General features: G+C 35.8%; 1 protein-coding gene across 1 annotated transcript in view; it reads left to right on the top strand.

Moving 5' to 3' along the window:
• The window catches only part of TMEM232 (transmembrane protein 232), a 292765-nt gene that overhangs the window by 38198 nt on the left and 233827 nt on the right, over positions 1-20740 (top strand). Inside the window, exons 9-11 of the mRNA XM_082723721.1 lie at positions 3729-3883; positions 17503-17626; positions 18621-18873. Coding sequence (XP_082579847.1) covers positions 3729-3883; positions 17503-17626; positions 18621-18873 — 532 coding nt within the window. The remainder of the gene's footprint in view (positions 1-3728; positions 3884-17502; positions 17627-18620; positions 18874-20740) is intronic.

Raw genomic sequence — 20740 nt, 5'->3', positions numbered from 1 at the left:
CAGCTGTATAATTGGAAATAATAATGTAATTTAGATTAACTTATAAATGAGTATTTTAAGATACTATATTTGTATTAAAAGGAAAGTGCATAAAGTACAGGCTATTGATGACAGCAATTGTAATACTTGATGCTTCCATAACTCATATGTAATAACATTTAAAATGCCATTAAAGTCTACTGAAGTGTTTTTAAATGGTTCAGAATTGAGGAAATAAAACAATCCCTAGTATGTGAAAAATCGTTTTTTAATTTCTGATTTGGATATTAGTGATCAACATTAAACTGTCCCAATCATGGAATTCCTTGGTATGTAATAAACTAGGTATTATGCAAATAGATCTACAGTGAGCCATATAATTGTTCACATACATTATAGGCTGATATATCTCAAAAAACAAACTTTAATCTCTGGGTCATATGTATTTCCTTCTCTCACATATACTCCAAAAGAAAGCAGAGCAGCAAACACTTTCCTGAAGAAGACATATGAATGGCCGACAGACACATGAAAAAAATACTCAACCTCACTTAGCATCAAGGATGTACAAATCAAAACCGCAATGAGATACCATCTTGTATGGGTCAGAATGGCTAAAATTAACAACTCAGGGAACAACAGATGTTGGCAAGGATGTGGAGAAAGGGGAATCCTCTTACACTGTTGGTGGGAATGCCAACTGGGGCAGCCACTCTGGAAAACAGTATGGAGCTTCCTCAAAAAATTTAATAGAGCTGCTCTACAACCCAGCAATTGCACTTCTAGTTATTTATCCAAAGGGTACAAATGTACCAACTCAGAGGGGCACACGAACCCCAATGTTTAAAGCAGCAATGTCCACAGTAGTCAAACTATCGAAAGAGCCCTAATGTTCATTTTATGTAACTACAGTGGAATATTACTCAGCCATCAAAAAGCTATTACTTGGCAATAATGAAATCTTGGCACTTGCAACAACATGGATGGAACTAGAAGGTATTAGGCTAAATGAAATAAGTCAGAGAAAGACAAATACCATATGATTTCACTCATATGTGGAAGTTAAGAAAAAAACAGATGAACGGAGGGGAAGGGATGGAAAAATAAAGTAAGGTGAAAACAGAGAGGGAGGCAAACCGTAAGATACTTTTAACTATAGGAAACAAACTGAGGGTTGCTGAAGGGGAGCTGGCTAGAGGGATTGGGTAATTGTGTAATGGACATCAAGGAGGGTACTTGAAGTAATGAGTGGTGGTGTTTGCAGCAGATGAATCACTAAATTCTACCTCTGAAATTATATTTTTTAAAAAAGAAGATGCTATCTAAAAAGCAAAAGAAAGAAATCTATGTTCTTATCACTCTTTCTGTACAAAGGCTACAAGGAAGAGGAAGGTTCCTGCTGTACAACTTCGCCTGAGCTGGAAGGGGCAAAATGTCAACACATGAGAAGAATGTATTTGCTTAGGGTGCCTGGGTGGCTCAGTTAGTTAAGTGTTGCCTCTTGGTTTTGGCTTAGGTCATAGAGCCCCATGACACAGAGTTGTCTTGTCCATTTCTGTCTGTTTCTGCCCACCCTGGTCCCACTCTGTCCCTCGGTCTTGAGCTCTTTCTCTCTCAAATAAATAAATTTTTAAAAATTAAAAAAAAATAATTTCTGCTTAGTGTGGGACAAGTCACTAAGTCTGTGCCTTTTTCCATGAAGAACAAAGAGCATAGTTTCAATCTTTTCTAAATTCTATTTCAGCTCTATACCTCTGATTCTGTGAGGGGATTATAACAGATTTTAGCCTATCAGATTTATTGTTCTCTGTTTTCTCCTCTCATTCCCACACAATAGAAAGAATTTAAAAGGTAGTGTAGCCACAGTGCAGCTAATATTTCTGGTTCAGATAACTAATTCAGTGCTTGATTACATGTTTGAACATTGTTCGCCAGTTTCAGCTCAATTTCTTCAGTATAGCTTGGCCTAAGCCAGCCTTTCCAGTTCAGTTGAGTACTTACCCATTCAGTACCTATCTCTCTCACCTACTGGGAGAAGACACGAAGAATCAGAGAGGAAAATGGGAGTACAAACAATACATCTGTATTCATCCCCCTCCTTTCTTTGTTACTGACATGCCACATTGGAGGATTTGAGGATTTATTCCTATAGTCCTCATTCTCCGGTAATGCTAAAAGGTCTGTGACAGCATATTTTGACCACCGCAAAATACTTTGTTTTTAGTATGCATATCAGCATTGGAGTAAAAGCACACGCATTTAATTTGTTTTCCAAGTGCTGCCATAAAATTGCTGAAAAGATAAAGAATTCTGTAGGATATACATGTTAGGATACACACAGTATGGGTGTTGGTTCTATTTAAGAATAGGAAATTTCTTTTCCCTGGTGCTAGAACCCATTTCATCTTTTAATATCCTTTAAAGCTGATCCAGACACAAGTTTTCCATTGACTTTGACAAATGGTGCACTTTAATTAGCTCTGTGGCTTTCAGAGCCAGAACACTGGATTGAGTTTTCCACTCTGTATGTTGCTCACTAGCAGAGCTGAATTTGCTGAGTACAGTTGTCCCATGAAAATAACAACTTAGTTTTTTGGAGATAGTGGATTAAGGTCAACTGAAATGTGGTGGACCCTTTACTAAATAGCTGCATCTGTCCTAAATTACAAGTAGTTTTCTGAAATCTAGGAAATACACAGAGTTTACATTCAAGTGTGACTAGCAGTCTCATCTTCTAATGCTTTAAGTACTCGGGAAGCCAAAGTCATCTAAATATGGGACATTTTGTGCTACACTACAGTTGTACATGGTTACTAAGATTGGGTTAGATTGAGACACAGGTTCTTTAAAATTAGAAGCATTATCCTATGATTCATATCCTATTATCTAAGTTGCACATTTGTGTTGAGAGGTTCTTTTATGATAATGTCAACCATCCCCCAGATGATTGAAAACAAGGGTGAAGCTCAAAAAGCTATCTCTGAACAGCTAAAATGCATCCCATTCTTCAAGGCTCGTGTGAAAAGCAATTAAGACATTAGGTCCAGGTTAACAATCAAAGGGAATCAAAATTTGCTGCCCCCAAATAGGACTCTTTGGCATAAGGATTATTTTGGGCTGATTATTTTTAAGAAATCATAGACATAGGAGAAGCTGTGAAAACTGAGTAAAAGTTACCCTTTTTGTAAGAGATATTTACATTTTAAGAGAGGTGTCCATTCCTTTGGGTGTCTCCCTCTGTACTAAGAGAAGGATGACTCTAAATCTCTAGAAGCTCTTCTCAGTGGAGAAGGCAATGACAAATTCTGCATCACAACCTTACCCTTGTTTGCTAGGCTTTTCCTATTAACATCCATGACTGTGCACCCCCCCCCTTTTGTCTTTAGCTAGAGAAGTTATATAAGATAATGTCTTGGGCCATTTTGAAAAGTATTCCTGGGTGTCTCCCATGCGTACAGGAGGTATACATGTTATTAAACTTATGTTTGATTTTCTCCTGTTAATCTGTCTCTTATTACAGGGGGTGCAAAGGTCTCAGCCAAGAACCTGGAAGGGTAGATGGAAAATTATTTTTCTTCCCTGACACTATATATATATTTACAAAAATATACTTAAGTAAGTTGCTCTGTTTGGTGTAACATGAAGTTTAAGAAAATAATGCATTTTCATTTGAATATTTTAAGTTTATTTTCATGTTTATTCAAGTCAAATAGCTCATTTCCAGATATATTTTTATGTTTTATTTCCAGGAACATTTGCAGCTTAATCAGGGAGGATATGAAGTTAACCACCTGCTCTGGCACTGTGTTGCTGCCTGGTCATGTGTTCAGAAGAATAGTCCTCAGCTGAATAAGGTGCTTGAGCATCTCATCTCTCATAAAGTGCAGCTTCAAAAGAAATGCTGGTAAGAGGGATTCTATAAATCCAAAGTAATTCATGGAGAAACCTTTGTGTTTAAATGTTAAATAACCTTTGTTCTAAAATGTTAATCACACCTTAGTTGACTATGAAAATAATTTATTATCTCAGTTCCAAATGCATGGGCAATTTATATATTTTGCATTAGTTCATTTCATCAGTAAATTGGTCCTCTCTCTCTCTCTCTCTCTTTTTTGCTAGATTGCATGCATGTATTGCTTAATTTATCTTTATCAAATGAAATTTGTTATTGATAAGAAGTACCTCCCCCCATTTAAAACATCCCTTATTTTTTAAAGTTGTTGAACAACATCAGTGAGGTACAGTTTATTGTCCTTGGAGGAAATACATTGAGATTCTGTTTCTTTATGCCTTACTTGTAAAGTGTAACAAAAATAAATCTTGACTGATAAATGTCAGTTTCCTCCTGTACCTATATTAATTTGAGAAGGAAAAAGAAGTCTTATATTACTACCAATGAAGAAATAACATTCAATGGAAGGGAGAAGAATTTTAAAGGAATATTTCTGAAGAGAGTAATCAGAGGAGATATCCCTGTTCAGTATTTTAGGATAATCAGAATTCTTAATTCCTCTTCCAATGCTAATGGTAATAATAATACTAATGATAGTAATAATAGTAATAGTAATAGTAATAGTAATAGTAATAGTAATAGTAATAACAAATCTGTCATGCCATAGCCAAGTTGCAAATTCAATAGTCATATAGTTTTATTAAAATTAGTTCCTGTTTTTAAGCCTCTGGCTGCCCACACTAACCAAAGTCCTTTGTATATATAAATTCTAAGAATCTAGAGAACTCCTTATGAAGGAAAGGTGTTTTCCTAGTTTAATTTGAAGTTTTTGGGATTCTAGATCAAGTAAAGATTTCTGGAGGATGGCTTAGAGATTGCTTAATTTCCTAGAAATAGCCTAGTTCAGAAGACATTTCATCAAGAATTTATTCTGTCTTGTCCTGTGATGGGAGAAATATATTCAGTATTGTAGCTAACAAAGATTGTGATTCTTTTAAGTTTTAAAACTAAGGGTAATATTTTTAAATGGGAAAATTACAATACTAATAGAATATAATTCTAATAAGCATATATTAATAGAGAGCTGATAAATATGACAAAAATTAGAGATTCTCACTGGTGCAAATTTGGTTATTCTGAAAGTCATGAAGATTTCAGACCACTCTTACCATAGAAAATAAGTTGTAGGGGATTCATAGATACAATTTAGTTTTCAAAAGAGTGTAGAACTAATTTAGCTCTTGAAAGACTCTACCTTGATTTAAAAAATAAGGGAAATTGCATTTTAACATATAAAAATATGTATTACATGACTGTCAAGTTTATTTTCAAAGTACTCTAAGAGTTACCAAATAAGCAAGTTTAAAGAAATACTGAGATAGTAAAAGTGGCTTATTAAGATTAGCTAATTCTAAAAGTCAAGGAATTATTTCTTTAACCAAATTTCAGTTTTACTGTACTGCATCAACATTGATTTAGTTTGTTAATGGATTGTCTTGTTCAACCAACCAACCAACCAACCAGCCACAGGCCCAAAATGTCACTTGCCCCAAGTTCCCAAACTAGTGTGTAATATACATAATCTATTTGTAGTTTCAACCTCCCCCAGAAATTTTGTCTTAAAAAGGTCAGCTAGAAATTTTTCAGTCTACACCAATGAGTCTACCATTTGGACCCTCTCCTTCCTCCTTAAAAGATGAGATCATCTGCATGATGACACCTTGCTTTTCCCCTAGAAAGCAGCCTCACCTAGAATAATCCTTTTTTTTTGTTAACAACTTTCTTGCCCCAATGACCCTCCCTCTATAAAAACCTTCCAACTCCTTGGAACTACTCTCTACTCAATAGATGGGGTGCTGCCTGATTCAGGAATCTTTTTTTTTTTTTTTTTTTTTTTAAGATATTTATTTATTTATTTAGTTGACAGAGATCACAAGTAGGCAGAGAGGCAGACAGAGAGAGAAAGGAGGAAGCAGGCTCCCTGCGGAGCAGAGAGCCCTATGCGGGACTCAGTCCCAGGACCCTGAGACCATGGCCTAAGCCCAAGGCAGAGGCTTTAACCCACTGAGCCACCCAGGTGCGCCTGATTCAGGAATCGTTTAATAAAGCCAATTAGAATGTCAAATTTACTTGCTTGACTTTTGCTATTTAACAGTCTTTAAGGTAGTTATTTTCAAACTTAGTATTTACAGATTTGGGGCCATTGGAGATCATACCAAACTATTCTGACTTTGCAAATGGAGAAACTGAGGCCCCATTTATTAGGTTACTAGTGAGTGCAGCGAGATTTTTAGGGTCCCAGTATAGCATGCTTCAGTACCTTATCCCACTATCATTCTGGCTGTATAAGTAAGGGGATAACAGTTTTGAGGCATCTTGTCACTAAATACTGACTTCTCATTTACTGGGAAGACGTGGTGGAAATCAAGTGAGGGAGGGGATGGCAGTGTTTAGACAATGCTGAATGAACAGAGGGGTAATAAACTAAAAAAGCAGTGACGATTTAAAATAAAAATGAAGGGGCGCTTGGGTAGCTCAGTGGGTTGAGGTCTCTGCCTTCGGCTCAGGTCATGATCCCAGGGTCCTGGGATCAAGCCCCGCATCGGGCTTTCTGCTCAGGGGGGAGCCTGCTCTCCCCCCACCCCTGCCTGCCTCTCTGCCTACTTGTGATCTCTGTCTGTCAAATAAATAAATAAAATCTCTAATGAATAAATAAATAAATAAATAAATCAAATCAAATCAAAAGGAAAAGGTAATTGCTTAAAAAAAAAAAACCTGCCAAATAATTTTAGTCTGTTTCTTATATTTACTGTTTTTTTTAAAGAGGTTTCAATATTTCTTTTTAAAAAAGTGATGAGTCTAATAAACAAAAATAATGCATTGATATTAAAAGGTTAATTTTTAAGTTCGCAATTTGCCTAATTTCTGCTAGTCAATTTTTCTGTTGTAATGATGATGTTATACCAAATATTAAAGAATTAATTTTTCTTCTTGTAAAGTATTTAAGTCATTTATGGAATAATCTATATAGCTATCCAGAAGTCACTATTCCAGATAAAACAAAACAAACTGTGATGTAATTATCAAAATCAAACCAGAAATGCTTTCCATTTCTGGGTAAACTTGAATGTTGGTCTTATATACGCCAAAGGCTGGGTACATGTAAAAAATTAAGAAAATGAACAGTGAATTTAGAATGAAATAGAAATATTGAGGCATCAGACCTTGATAGTAAATTGAGACTTTGTCAGGATTTGCTGGACCAGATAGCTTTGGAGCTGTGACACTTGGTAGAAGATAAATTTGGTGTAGTAGTTGAGATTCAATGCCAAGTGACTATTAAGAGGAGTAACCTGAACAATTTTGTTTTCCATGCATATCAGTAAAGTTACCATAATGATGAATCAATGTTCAGAGATTTAAAATGCAGAGAGGAGACCATCCAACTGATTGATCAGAAGACATTTGATTAATACTGGCAAAAATTGCTTGTGCCCATGTAAGTGAGTGGTTCTCATCTGCCCATTTCTGATGTTATCTATCAGTAGGTAATTCATCCCATAAATCTCTGCCTTGCTTCTTATAACCCCCTTTATAAAAATTATACCCTAGAAAAAGAAAGAAATAGAAGCAAGTGGTTTCAGCTGAGCCTGAAAAGAGCCGGCCCAGAATCCACAAAGGACTCAGGGAAGGCATCACAGAGATAGAGCAACCTCTGCTCACTAGGGGACAGGGAAAAAATAAATTTATTAAATAATTTATTTAAAATAAGCACGCTATACTGGGACCCTGCAGAGGAAATGCACTAAAGACAATGAATTATAAAACAGGGTGAAGAAATAGAGAAAAAGGGACTACTACATGAGCCCCTCCCAGCTGTCATGCACCAGCCTTTATCTGGGAAGTTTAGCTGCCCTGAGCTGCTGATAACCAGCTTGCTGTAAGGCGGATTTCCATTTAATATGGTTAAATTTTATATGATGCTTCATACTCTCAATGCTCCACCCTGTGGTTTGGCCTTTTATAAACTGCCCCATTTGCTCTGGGAAGATAGCTCAAGCCAGGGCAAAAGGCTTTCTAATCTAACATGAAAATAATGAATTGTGTTTATAATTGAATTATTAGCCAATGAAGACTGCTGAGAAATGCAGTATGGCATTTCAGTAGAGCAGTATAACATATAAAATTATATCTCCCAAAGCAAAATAGCTGACTTAATGCGCTCCATGAATGTATTCCAAAAAAGCTTGACAATTTAAAATTATATGGACATGGCAAGTGGTTTCCAGAGGTATAGTATTTGTGTTTGCATTGAAATGAATCAGGCAAGGAATTAACTGCCTTCTATAGGCAGCAAGGCCTTACTTTCTGTCTAGATCACGGATACCGACATTGCTTATCTCCTGAACCCCAGTAATTATAATGTTCAAGTGACAGTCTAACCCAAACCATTCAAACACCTTTTTTGTCATTAGCCCTCCTCCTTCATGAGCTGAGATGGCCGTGTAAGTCCTTACTTTTCAGACTTCTTTACTGGATTTTTAAATGTATCCTGTGATCCTCTGGGCTTCAGTCTCCAGCAAGGGTAAATATATAATTATGCCTTGCTAGGTTATGGTACAGTAAAAAAGCATTCAACCTCAAGTCAGAGGACCTGAGTTTTAGTCCTCTCTCTTGCTACTTGTCTAATTTTGAATGAGTTGCTTAGCCCCATGAACAGTGTCTGGTTAGCAGATAAATAATTACACTAGCCACTTCAGAGAGCTTTTTGAACGATTTAAATGAGATAAGTAATAAAAACACTTGTTATATACGGAGTCTCCCCTATTACCTCTTGTCCTACGAGTTCAGATCTGAATTGTTTTTTTTTTCCTAGAGAGGCTTCTACCTACTGAATTTCGATCTTCATACCTGGCACACATCTCCTCAAGTTAACCAAACTACACACCCTAACAGCTACATTTCGGAACTGTTCCCCTGCTCTCTACCGTCTCTGTCACAACCTTGGTTTAGGCCCCTATCGTCTCATGACTCTTGGAGCTTTTTAACGGGTCTCTTTGCCTTAAGTTTTCCTTTCCATAGTCTGTCATACTCTGCTGCCAGGGTTACAACCTAAATGTGATTATACCACTCTCTGGCTTAAAATTATTTAATAAGAACTATTTTGGCATGACACGGGTTACATCAGGGTCTCATAACTTGCCATGATCAGAAAAGAGCAAAAGGAGCAAAAACAAAGACCGAAAGGTCCTGCTACTAGGTTAGGACTCATGACTGCCAATAAACCAAACAGATGAAGTGCCTGATAGGAATGGATGGAGGTGATAGTTCGTGATCCACCGGTGCCTTCTCTGGTGAAGCTGCGTTCCTGGCTTGTCCAACCCGCCAGGCCTTCGTTCTTGCCCTCTGTTATCCCTGGAGCTCTGAGAATGAAGCTCTGCCAGCAGGAGACAGAGCGACTTTTAGCAGACACACTAAAGACTAGATTCACAGGTAGTCCATTTTTTCTGAGTATCAAAAATCAGACAATGGCAAGAGAAATACATTCTTCAAAGTAGTTTTCATAAATGGCCAAAATCAAGAATGAAATCCTGCCTGCCCTCCTCACGTGCATGAAGATTGAGCTTGCTTTATTTGAATTAACCCTCCCTTAACATACTTCCTCGTATGTTAATATACTCTGGAGTTTCTGATAACAAAAGGTTAAATCACTATTTAAAATGTTATATCCCCTCCTTAAAGGATAAATTATATATCTATATATATCAATATTTTATCAATATATCTATATATATCAATATATCAATATTTTAAGGGTCATATTTCTGAAATTATTTTGAATTATTAAATTTTATCTATTTTTCCTACTCACTGTCAGCCTTTTACCACTAGGATTTCCCATTCCTAAACTTGAAATACTATTCATTTCTTGCTTGGTTTGAGTAAATTCTAAGTATGGACATAGGCTCCCTATTTCATTAAGTGATTTCTTGCTTATGTACAACTCTATGCTGAGAATAACGTTTGTCACTATTTATTTCCCCCTGAAAAGTGTACTGTACATTTTGTCCATTTTGTCTGGAAATAGGCCTCTGGGCTCACAGTTTTGTTGTTGTTTTTTTTTCCCCCTCATTCCCACTTTAAATCTCTAAATGTTGCTATGCTATTTCCTAACTTATGATTAGATGTTCAAAACCAGTTTACTTTTTTCTTTTCCTATTTTATCTTCAATCCGGAATTTTTTAGGAACTTCTTTGTGATTTGGCAGCCAGGATATAAAAGGCATCCTCTCTTGTCTCATGGGCCAGCTTACGAAGCTGTTGAGGCAAATCCTCCACTTTACCCTGAGAAAAGCCCTGCTATGTGCAGCTGTGCACAAATGAGGTGGTGATGGCTCTGTGTTTCCTGAAGGCCTTCCATTGATTATTCATCGTTCACATGCTCAGTGCACAGCTCCTGTTTCTCTTGCTTGGATTATACATCACATTAAAGTGGAAAACCCATATATGCCTGCACTAAATTTTAATTTTTGGCTTCTTGTCATTGGGAAGGTTTTCCTTCATTTAAATTCCATTTTCTTCGTAACTTTAAAATCTTTAAAATTCCTTTTCTTTTCTTTCTTTTTTCTTTTTTGTAGTACTACAGGTTTCCGCCCTTGATTCTGTTTCTCTGGTTGTTTGTTTCTTTCTTAAAAAAAAAAAAAAAGATTTTATTTATTAATCTATTTAGTGCTTGAGTTGGGGGAGGGGCAGAGGGAGACAGAGAGAGTCTCAAACAGACTCCCTGATGAGGACAGAAGCCCAGGCGGGGCTTGATCCCTTGACCCTGAGACCATGACCTGAGCTGAAATCCAGAGTCAGATGTTAACCCACTGAGCCACCCAAGCATACCTGGTTGTCTCGGTGGGAATTAGTACTGGGTCTTAGTTTGCCAGTTTTCTTCCTTCCGAGCAACTTTTGCAGTTAACTTCCTCATCAAGGATTTGAATTATATTTTTGTATTTTAATCTCTTTTCAGTCTCTCGTTTCCTTACCATACTACCTTTCATCTCAGTATTGAGGCTTTTCATTGTCTTTTTCTCTCATTCAGCTTTATTCAAGGCACTTAAGAGTCTCTAAAAATATCTTTTGGTCCCTATAAGAAATAATTTTCAGAGCTATGATCCTCTCCAAATATTCAGATTGGTATTCTCTTCAGTCCTTGCTTTCACAGTCTCCATTTTCTATTTTACTTACCTCATGACCTAGGAGAAATCTTTAAAAAACTCGGTATTTTAAAGCAAGAGGTTTGTATTCACAGCATTCATAACAGCGTTATTAAATGCTGTGACGCTCAAACGCTCAACATGCACTATCATCAGCGACCTTCCTGTATTCTTCCTACTCTTTGATATTTTACTTTTGAGGAGAAAATGCCCCCCCAGTGTTCCCATTATAGGACTCCTCCTCCTCCCTGCCTCCTACACACCAATTGCCACAGCATGGTTTTCTACCCTTTGTGTCATGTGGAAGTTGCCAGATGAGAGAGATGAGGAAGGAGCACAGAAATAATAACCTGGCTCCTTACAAAGTCAGTCCTCCAAAGTAAGGGACTGGCTTTACTTTTTTCTAAAGCTCTGAAAAACACCCTAGATAGTCGAGATCATTTTTTTTTTCCCCCTTTTAACTTTTGTTGGAGACACGAGGCTGCTGTATTTCATGAAATGGAATGTGGGTACTCCTTGCTGCCGTTCAGCCCAGCTCCACCAACTTCATGGTTTGTGGAAATTCCCTATCAGTTGCTGCTCTTAGTGACTTCTCTTTTATTCTCGGTCTTTCATTTTTAGGGTTGTGTGTATTTTGACATTGTTAGTGTTTTCTGAGGTGTCTATTGAAAGACTGTATTTCAGTTGTGTAAGCGTTGTGACCTGGAGACATCTTAATTCTGTCTTCTAAAATTGCAATTTGGCCATTGAAGAAATCGTTGTAGAGGAGTAGGGAGAACCATAGGAAAACTGTCTTGATTGCTGATGTTCCTAACCTTTTTATAAGGCTGTGTAGATAGTCGGATATGTCAGTAGTTTTTTATGAAGCTCTTATTATATTTTAGTTGGTCTATCATCTATATATTTATTTATTTTCCATATTTTAGCTGATTTATATTAGTGTAGAAGGGACAGTGGGCCAGAGGAAGGCTTGCTGAGGTCCAGCCCAGGATCTGGTACCGTTTACCTGTATGAAGTGGTTCACATTAGAAGGGGGTGGGATTATGGACATTGGGGAGGGTATGTGCTTTGGTGAGTGCTGTGAAGTGTGTAAACCTGGTGATTCACAGACCTGTACCCCTGGGGATAAAAATATATGTTTATAAAAAATAAAAAATTAAAAAAAAAAGAAAGGTCAATGGGTGATAAAAAAAAAAAGTGAAAAAAATTTTTCTTAAAGTAAAATGAATCAAGTAACTGTGACACTTTGGACAAGCCAGTAAACCTCTGCTCTGGTTTCTTTATTTATAAAATTAGGGGAAGTTTTATAATATTTGAAAATTACTTTATACATGTTTAATTTCATGGCACTGTAAAACCAAGTCAATCTACTAATAATTGAGATTTGTACTGTAGTGAGTTGACAAAGAAGCTAGTGCAAAATTTCTAACCTAATTAACTTCTTATCTTTCTGTGTGTATTGGTTTTCAGTTTTGAATTTTAACAAACTTTAATATCTAAGTATTGGTGTTTCTATTTTATTTTTAGCAAAGGTACTTTCACTTCAGAAAATTTTATGATCAGTAGGAAGTGATTGAAAATAGTGTATTTGTGTTGAAGCATTTTTCTACCACAGGAGGACGACACAAATGAATCTTTTTTCATCCATATTCTAGTGAGAGTGCCCTGTGTTAGTTAAAATTTTCCAGACTAAAAAGAGAACAGAAAAACCAAAATCAATAGGTATATTCAGGGGCAAGGAAGTTCTGTAAACTCTGAGACTATACTCCTATACTCTCCTTTACTTGTCCTTATTGTGAAGTGGGGTGAGAGGTACTCCGAGAATGACTCACTAGTCATTCACCTCTGAGGGCATCTGGACCTCAGTCACTCTAGGACTTCATAGAGAAAAGTTATCAAATTCATATCCTTTGACTTTGAAGAAATAGTCTTTTTGTAATTCGATTCAGGTCAGCATTTTGAACCTAGCCATTTCACATAGAGCATTTTACTTAAATCTTGTGATAGTCTCTGAAATATAGGTTTTGCTATATTTACTTAAAGATGAGTAGATTCAAACTGAGGTAGACTATGCAAATTGCCCTAAGTCATATACCTAATTAGTGGCAGAGCTAAGATTCCATCTCTAATTTTTCTGACTTTTTAAAAAAATTTTTTATTTTTTATAAACATAAATTAATTTTTCTGACTTTTATGTTCATGCTTGTAAATGTCATGTTGAGTCTATCAGGATTCAATTCTTCTGCCTGTAACAGTAACCTAACTACAGTTGCATTACCAAATAGGGTACTAATTATTGCCCATAACAAGCTGTACACAACTGATACACAGAATCTTAAGAAAATCAAGACCAAAGCTCCTTCTAGCTTCCTTTTCTTCCATTGGTGGTATTGGACTTCCATCATCTTGTTGCAAGATTGCTGCTCTACCCTCTGGCATCATGTATGTTTTCCAAGTGGGAGGGAAAAGATGAAAAAAATTACCTGTTATTTAAATTTCATTTCTTTCTTAATTAGAAAAATAATAGAATTATTAGAAAAAAACCTTTCGGTGTTGAGTTTGCTAAGTTCTTTATAGATTCTGGACACTAGTCCTTTATCTGATATGTCCTTTGAAAATATCTTCTCCCATTCTGTCAGTTGTCTTTTGATTTTGTTAACTGTTTCCTTTGCTGTGCAAAAGCTTTTGATCTTGATGAAATCCCAATAGTTCATTTTTGCCCTTGCTTCCCTTGCCTTTTGCGTTGTTCCTAGGAAGATGTTGCTGCGGCAGAGGTCGAAGAGGTTGCTGCCTGTGTTCTCCTCAAGGATTTTGATGGATTCCTTTCGCACATTGAGGTCCTTCATCCATTTTGAGTCTATTTTTGTGTGTGGTGTAAGGAAATGGTCCAATTTCATTTTTCTGCATGTGGCTGTCCAATTTTCCCAGCACCATTTATTGAAGAGGCTGTCTTTTTTCCATTGGATATTCTTTCCTGCTTTGTCGAAGATTAGTTGACCATAGATTTGAGGGTCTATTTCTGGGCTCTCTATTCTGTTCCATTGATCTATGTGTACCATATATAGGTTTTGCTATATATGGTACATCAAGACAGTACCATGCTGTCTTGATGATGACAGCTTTGTAATAGAGCTTGAAGTTTGGAATTGTGATGCCACCAACGTTGGCTTTCTTTTTCAATATCCCTTTGGCTATTCGAGGTCTTTTCTGGTTCCATATAAATTTTAGCATTATTTGTTCCATTTCTTTGAAAAAGATGGATGGTACTTTGATAGGAATTGCATTAAATGTGTAGATTGCTTTAGGTAGCATAGACATTTTCACAATATTTATTCTTCCAATCCAGGAGCATGGAACATTTTTCCATTTCTTTGTGTCTTCCTCAATTTCTTTCATGAGTACTTTATAGTTTTCTGAGTATAGATTCTGTGTCTCTTTGGTTAGGTTTATTCCTAGGTATCTTATGGTTTTGGATGCAATTGTAAATGGGATTGACTCCTTAATATCTCTTTCTTCTGTCTTGCTGTTGGTGTAGAGAAATGCAACTGATTTCTGTGCATTGATTTTATATTCTGACACTTTACTGAATTTCTGTATAAGTTCTAGAAGTTTTGGAGTGGAGTCTTTTGGGTTTTCCACATATAGTATCCAATCAAGAAATGGGCAGAGGACATGAACAGACATTTCTGCAAAGAAGACATCCAGATGGCCAACAGACACATGAGAAAGTGCTCCATATCACTCGGCATCAGGGAAATACAAATCAAAACCACAATGAGATATCATCTCACACCAGTCAGAATGGCTAAAATCAACAAGTCAGGAAATGACAGATGCTGGCGAGGATGTGGAGAAAGGGGAACCCTCCTACACTGTTGGTGGGAATGCAAGCTGGTGCAGCCACTCTGGAAAACAGCATGGAGGTTCCTCAAAATGTTGAAAATAGAACTGCCCTATGACCCAGCAATTGCACTATTGGGTATTTACCCTAAAGATACAAATGTAGTGATCCAAAGGGGCACATGCACCCGAATGTTTATAGCAGCAATGTCCACAATAGCCAAACTATGGAAAGAGCCTAGATGTCCATCAACAAATGAATGGATCAAGAAGATGTGGTATATATACACAATGGAATACTATGAAGCCATCAAAAGAAATGAAATCTTGCCATTTGCGACAACATGGATGGAACTAGAGCGTATCATGCTTAGCGAAATAAGTCAAGCAGAGAAAGACAACTATCATATGATCTCCCTGATATGAGGAAGTGGTGATGCAACATGGAGGCTTAAGTGGGTAGGAGAAGAATCAATGAAACAAGATGGGATTGGGAGGGAGACAAACCATAAGTGACTCTTAATCTCACAAAACAAACTGAGGGTTGCTGGGGGGAGGGGGTTTGGGAGAAGGGGGTGGGATTATGGACATTGGGGAGGGTATGTGCTTTGGTCAGTGCTGTGAAGTGTGTAAACCTGGTGATTCACAGACCTGTACCCCTGGGGATAAAAATATATGTTTATAAAAAATAAAAAAATTAAAAAAAAAAACCTTTCATAATACATTTCCATTTGTATTATTTGTACTACTTGTATTATTTTTATTATTGACTAAATCTACATTTATGGCTATTCCAAACTTCAAGGGTGTATGGGGATTAATATTTTTTAAAAAAGATTTAATTTTTTATTCGATAGGCAGGGATCACAAGTAGGCAGAGAGGCACACACACAGAGAGAGGAGGAAGCAGACTCCCTGCTGAGCAGAGAGCCTGATGTGGGGCTTGATCCCAGGACCCTGGGATCATGACCTGAGCGGAAGGCTGAAGCTTTAACCCACTGAGCCACCCACGCTCCCCAGGGGATTCATATTTTAAGTCAAATATATTAAGATATAATTTACATACAATGAAATTCACACATTTAATGTTCACAGATCTATGACCTTTGACAAATTGCATACATCTGTGTAATCACGAGATATAGAACGCGGCCGGTTTCCATAGTGTAGTGGTTATCAGATTCACCACACAAGTTATAGAGCATTTCCATTTTGAGGAGCAATGTTTACTGAACATTTTGCCATCTTGAACAAAACTGAGGTTTATTTCTGAAAGGAGCAGACAATATGAGGTAGGCAATAGGCAGCGTTGTCACATTAAGGTTAAATTTTTTTATTGAGGCTAATTAGCATATAACACTGTATTAGTTTTAGGTGTATGACATAATGATTTGATGTTTGTATATATTGTGAAATGATCACCACAATAAGTCTATTTTCTATGTACTTAAATAATGGTTTGGAAAAGCAATACTGGAAATGTCCTTAGGTGAGAGAAGAATTTAGCTGTCATTAACCCAGCTTAAAATGGGAACCTGGGTAAATGTCCCAGATCTGTTTATGTCTCAATTTTCTAATATTAAAAAAAAAAAGATTATCAGAGGGGTCTTGAATGTGTCAAAAAATTGTGGTTCAGTAAGTGAGATAATTTATGTGAAAGCACATTGAGATCTCTAAAGCTCTATTCAAATATAAAGAATTGTCTTTTTTCCTCATGATTAGAGGTATTTCCTTTTGAAAATGATAATGAACTTGGCTTACTGGCCTGAAATATCACAGTTGTGAACTACAAATTGTAAAATATGACAACTCTTTATCAATGGCTTATAAATCAAGGCAATATGCAGGTCTAGGTAGAGGAATATACATTTGCATTCTTATAGTTCTCCTTCAAACTATCTCTTTCAGTAGGGTGAAAATATCATTTAATGTATAATTTCCTGAAACTATCAAATACATGTTCATTTATGACTAATAAATTCTTGTGTGATTTTCCAGTTACCATATACTACTTTGAATGATAAATCTTGACAGTCTTCTAATCAAACAGAAATATAGATTTTGAGAAATTATACTTTTTGTAAAATCAAGTACTTTGAACTTTTGGACTTTTGGGAAGGTCATTTTTAAATTTGTTCTTTTTTTTTTTTTTACAGGAAAACATTTTTGCAATTCATTTCTTAGTTGTAGAAAGTTAAAAATCAAAAACTATTGTGAGATATTGGGGACACTCTAGAACCAGAGCCCTTGATTGCTTATTATACAGGATCTGTGAAGAAATATCTTTTATAGTATTTATTACTCTCAGAGTTTCGATAGAACTCTATTCTGAATTCAAATATCTTGCCAAAATGTAGTTCTTTCTTGAAGACTTTAAAGAGAAACAGTGTCAACCAATACCTATCTTTATTAAAAGTAAATGTATTTGGTAATCTGAGATACTCATTAACTCTGGCCAATTTTTTCATTAAAAATTGTTTATTGTTATTTTAATTAAGGTCTGTTGTTTTGCTCACAAAATTCCTAGGTTGGATTCAATACTGGCTTTGTTGGTCCTTGGGGAGGCTGCCAAACTAAACATGGCCTGCTTAAAAGCTTTAATGGAACTAATGAAAGATTTCCTTTCAAGCATTATGTCTGTTCAAAACCAGGTAACGGTATATTGTTAATTTAGGTGTTTTAAAAGACCTGAAGAGAAACAATTTTTTATATTTGCCACTACTTAAATTGTATATCATATTAGGGCTTATAATGAGCATAGCCTTGTGATAAAAATTTTAATTAAATGTGAAAGTAAAAGCACATTTATCATATATCACACTACAGATAGATTGATATAGAGATGTAAAGATAGGGAAATAGATTATACACACACACACACACACACACACACACACACATCAGAAGGACTTTAAATTTTATTAACAAACTTGAGATCATATAGTCATATATGGTTTAGTTTCCAAAATTTAAAATATATTATGAAAGCATTTTTCATTATAATGACATATTATTAAAATTTATATTTTGGTCTGCATGAGATAATTTAACTATTACTTCATTGTTGAATATTGAGTCTGTTTCTAATTATTCACAGTTAATTGCAAATAATGTTGAGCTGGTATTTTTGTACATAAAATCTTTATCTGTGTTTATGACTATTACTTTAGAATAGATTCATAAAATTAAATTACTAAATGATAGACTATAAACTTTTTTTAATATTTGTAGAATGGCTCTCCAAATTCATCTCCAGAATATATAATTGCCTTGCTTTCCAATGAAAAATGTATTAAGTGCCGCACACAATGACTGAGCTTTATATAAAAAAAGATTCTTTAAAATGTAATATGGGGAGGTGATATTTCATTGGATTGATTTATATTCTATTGATTACTAAGGAAATTGAAAAATTGTTCTTTATATGCTTTTTAGCTCTTTGTATTTTTTATTCTTTGAGCTAGACTTTATGCAATCTACCCATGGAAAATCCGTTTTTTAATAAGTACATTTTAGAACTATTAGTTGATTATGGTTCTTTAACAATCCTATAAAATTTGAAGATATTTCTTATTGTAAGTATAGTATATAGTTTTAATTATGACAATGTCCCTTGATTATCTAATAACTGTTTTCTCATTTTAGGAAGAAGGCTGCAAGGTAGAAGACATTTCCTGGGCCTGGAATGTAGTCTACATGTATATAACAATTCTTGCAGAAATCTGCTTGTATGCAACCACTTCTAATTTGCGAAAAACTGCTTTTATTGGTTTCTGTGTCTGTAAAAGTTCACAAAAAGATATTTTACTTATGAGTAAATCAGAAGAACCACCAGAATTGAAGGAAGCAAGTATTTTAGGTCTTTTGGAATATTTCTCTTCAAAAATATCGGATAATTGTAAGTAAATTATTTCTCAACTTGTTGAGAAATATTTCTTAAATGTCCCTGTCTACATATAGCAACAAACCTTTTATTTTATTTTATTTTATTTTTATTTACTTTTATTTATTCTTTTAACCTACAGTGTTTTATTAGTTTCAGATGGCTAATACAGTGACTCAACAATGCCATATATCATGCAGTGCTGACAAGTGCCCTCCTTAATCCCCATCACCTATCTCACCCATCCCTCCAGCCATCTTCCCTGTGGTATCTGTCAGTTTGTTCACTTTAGCTGAGTCTGTTTTGTGGTTTTTCTCTTTCTCTTTATTTTTTCCCCCCTTTGCATATTTTTTTGTTTGTTTCTTAAATTCCACATATGAGTGAAATCATATGGTATTTGTTTTTCTTAGAATTATTTCTCTTAGTATTATACTCTCTAGCTCCATCCAAGTCATTGCAAGTGGCAAGAATCAATTCTTTTTTATGGCCGAACAATATTTCATTGTGTGTATATACTACATCTTTATCCATTCATTTATTGATGGACACTTGGGCTGCCTCCATAATTTCACTGTTGTAAATAATGCTGCTATAAACATAGGGGTGCATGTATCCATTTGAATTAGTGCTTTTGTATTCTTTGGGTAAATACCCAGCAGTGTGATTGCTGGATTGTAGGGTAGCTCTATTTTTAACTTTTAGAAGAATCTTCATACTGTTTTCCACAGTGGCTGCACCAGTTTGCATTTCCACCAAAGGTGTAGGAAGGTTCCTTTTTCTCACCAAAACTTGTTGTTTCTTGTGTTTTTTATTTTAGCTATTCTGACGGTGTGGGGTGATATCTCATTGTAGTTTTGATTTGCATTTTCCTGATGATGACTAATGTTGAGCATCTTTTCATATGTCTGTTGGCCATCTGGATGTCGTCTTTGGAGGAATATCCATTCATGTCTTCTTCCCATTTTTTCATTGCGTTATTTGTTTTTTGGGGTGTTGAATTGTATAACTTATCTCTGTTTTGGATACTAGCTCTTTGTCAGATATGTCATTTACAGATATCTTCTCCCATTCTGTAAGGTGGCCTTTTAGTTGCGTTGTTTTTTTTCTTTGCTGTACAAAAGCTTTTTATTTTGATATAGTCCTAGTAGTTTACTTTTGCTTTTATTTCCCATGCCTCAGGAGGGAGGCTATGTTGCTATGGCTGATGTCAGAGATATTACTGCCTGTGTTCTCTTCTAGGATTTTTATGGATTCAGGGCTCAAATTTAGGTCTTTTATCCTAAATGAATTTATTTTTCTGTGTGGTATAAGAAAATGGTCCAGTTCATTCTTTTGCATGTAGGTGTCTAGTTTTCCCAATACCATTTATTGAAGGGACTTTTTCCCATTGCATAGTCTTTCCTGCTTTGTTGAAGATTAATTGACCATATAATTGTGGGTTTATTTCTGGGTTTTCTAATCTTTTCTCTTGATATGTGTGTCTTTTTTGTGCCAGTACCACAGTGTTTTGATTTCTGTAGCTGTGAAAAACAACGTGAAGTCTGGAATTGCAATGCCTCCAGTTTTGCTTTTCTTTTTCAAGATTGCTTTGACTATTTGGGGTCTTTTGTGGTTCCATATAAATTTTAGGATTATTTTTTCTAGCCCTGTGAAAACTTGTATTTTAATAGGGATTTCATTAAATGTAGATTGCTTTGTTGTAGTATAGACTTTTTTTTTTTTATTAGAGAGAGAGACGGTGAGAGAGAGAGTATGAATGAGGAGAAGGTCAGAGGGAGAAGCAGAGTCCCCGTGGAGGTGGGAGCCCAATGTGGGACTCAATCCCGGGACTCCAGGATCATGACCTGAGCTGAAGGCATTCGCCCAACCAACTGAGCCACCC

The sequence above is a fragment of the Mustela nivalis genome (assembly GCF_964662115.1).
Source record: "Mustela nivalis genome assembly, chromosome: 3".
NCBI lineage: Eukaryota > Metazoa > Chordata > Mammalia > Carnivora > Mustelidae > Mustela > Mustela nivalis.
The sequence above is the reverse complement of the archived record's forward strand: the minus strand, read 5'-3'. Positions and strand labels throughout refer to the sequence as shown.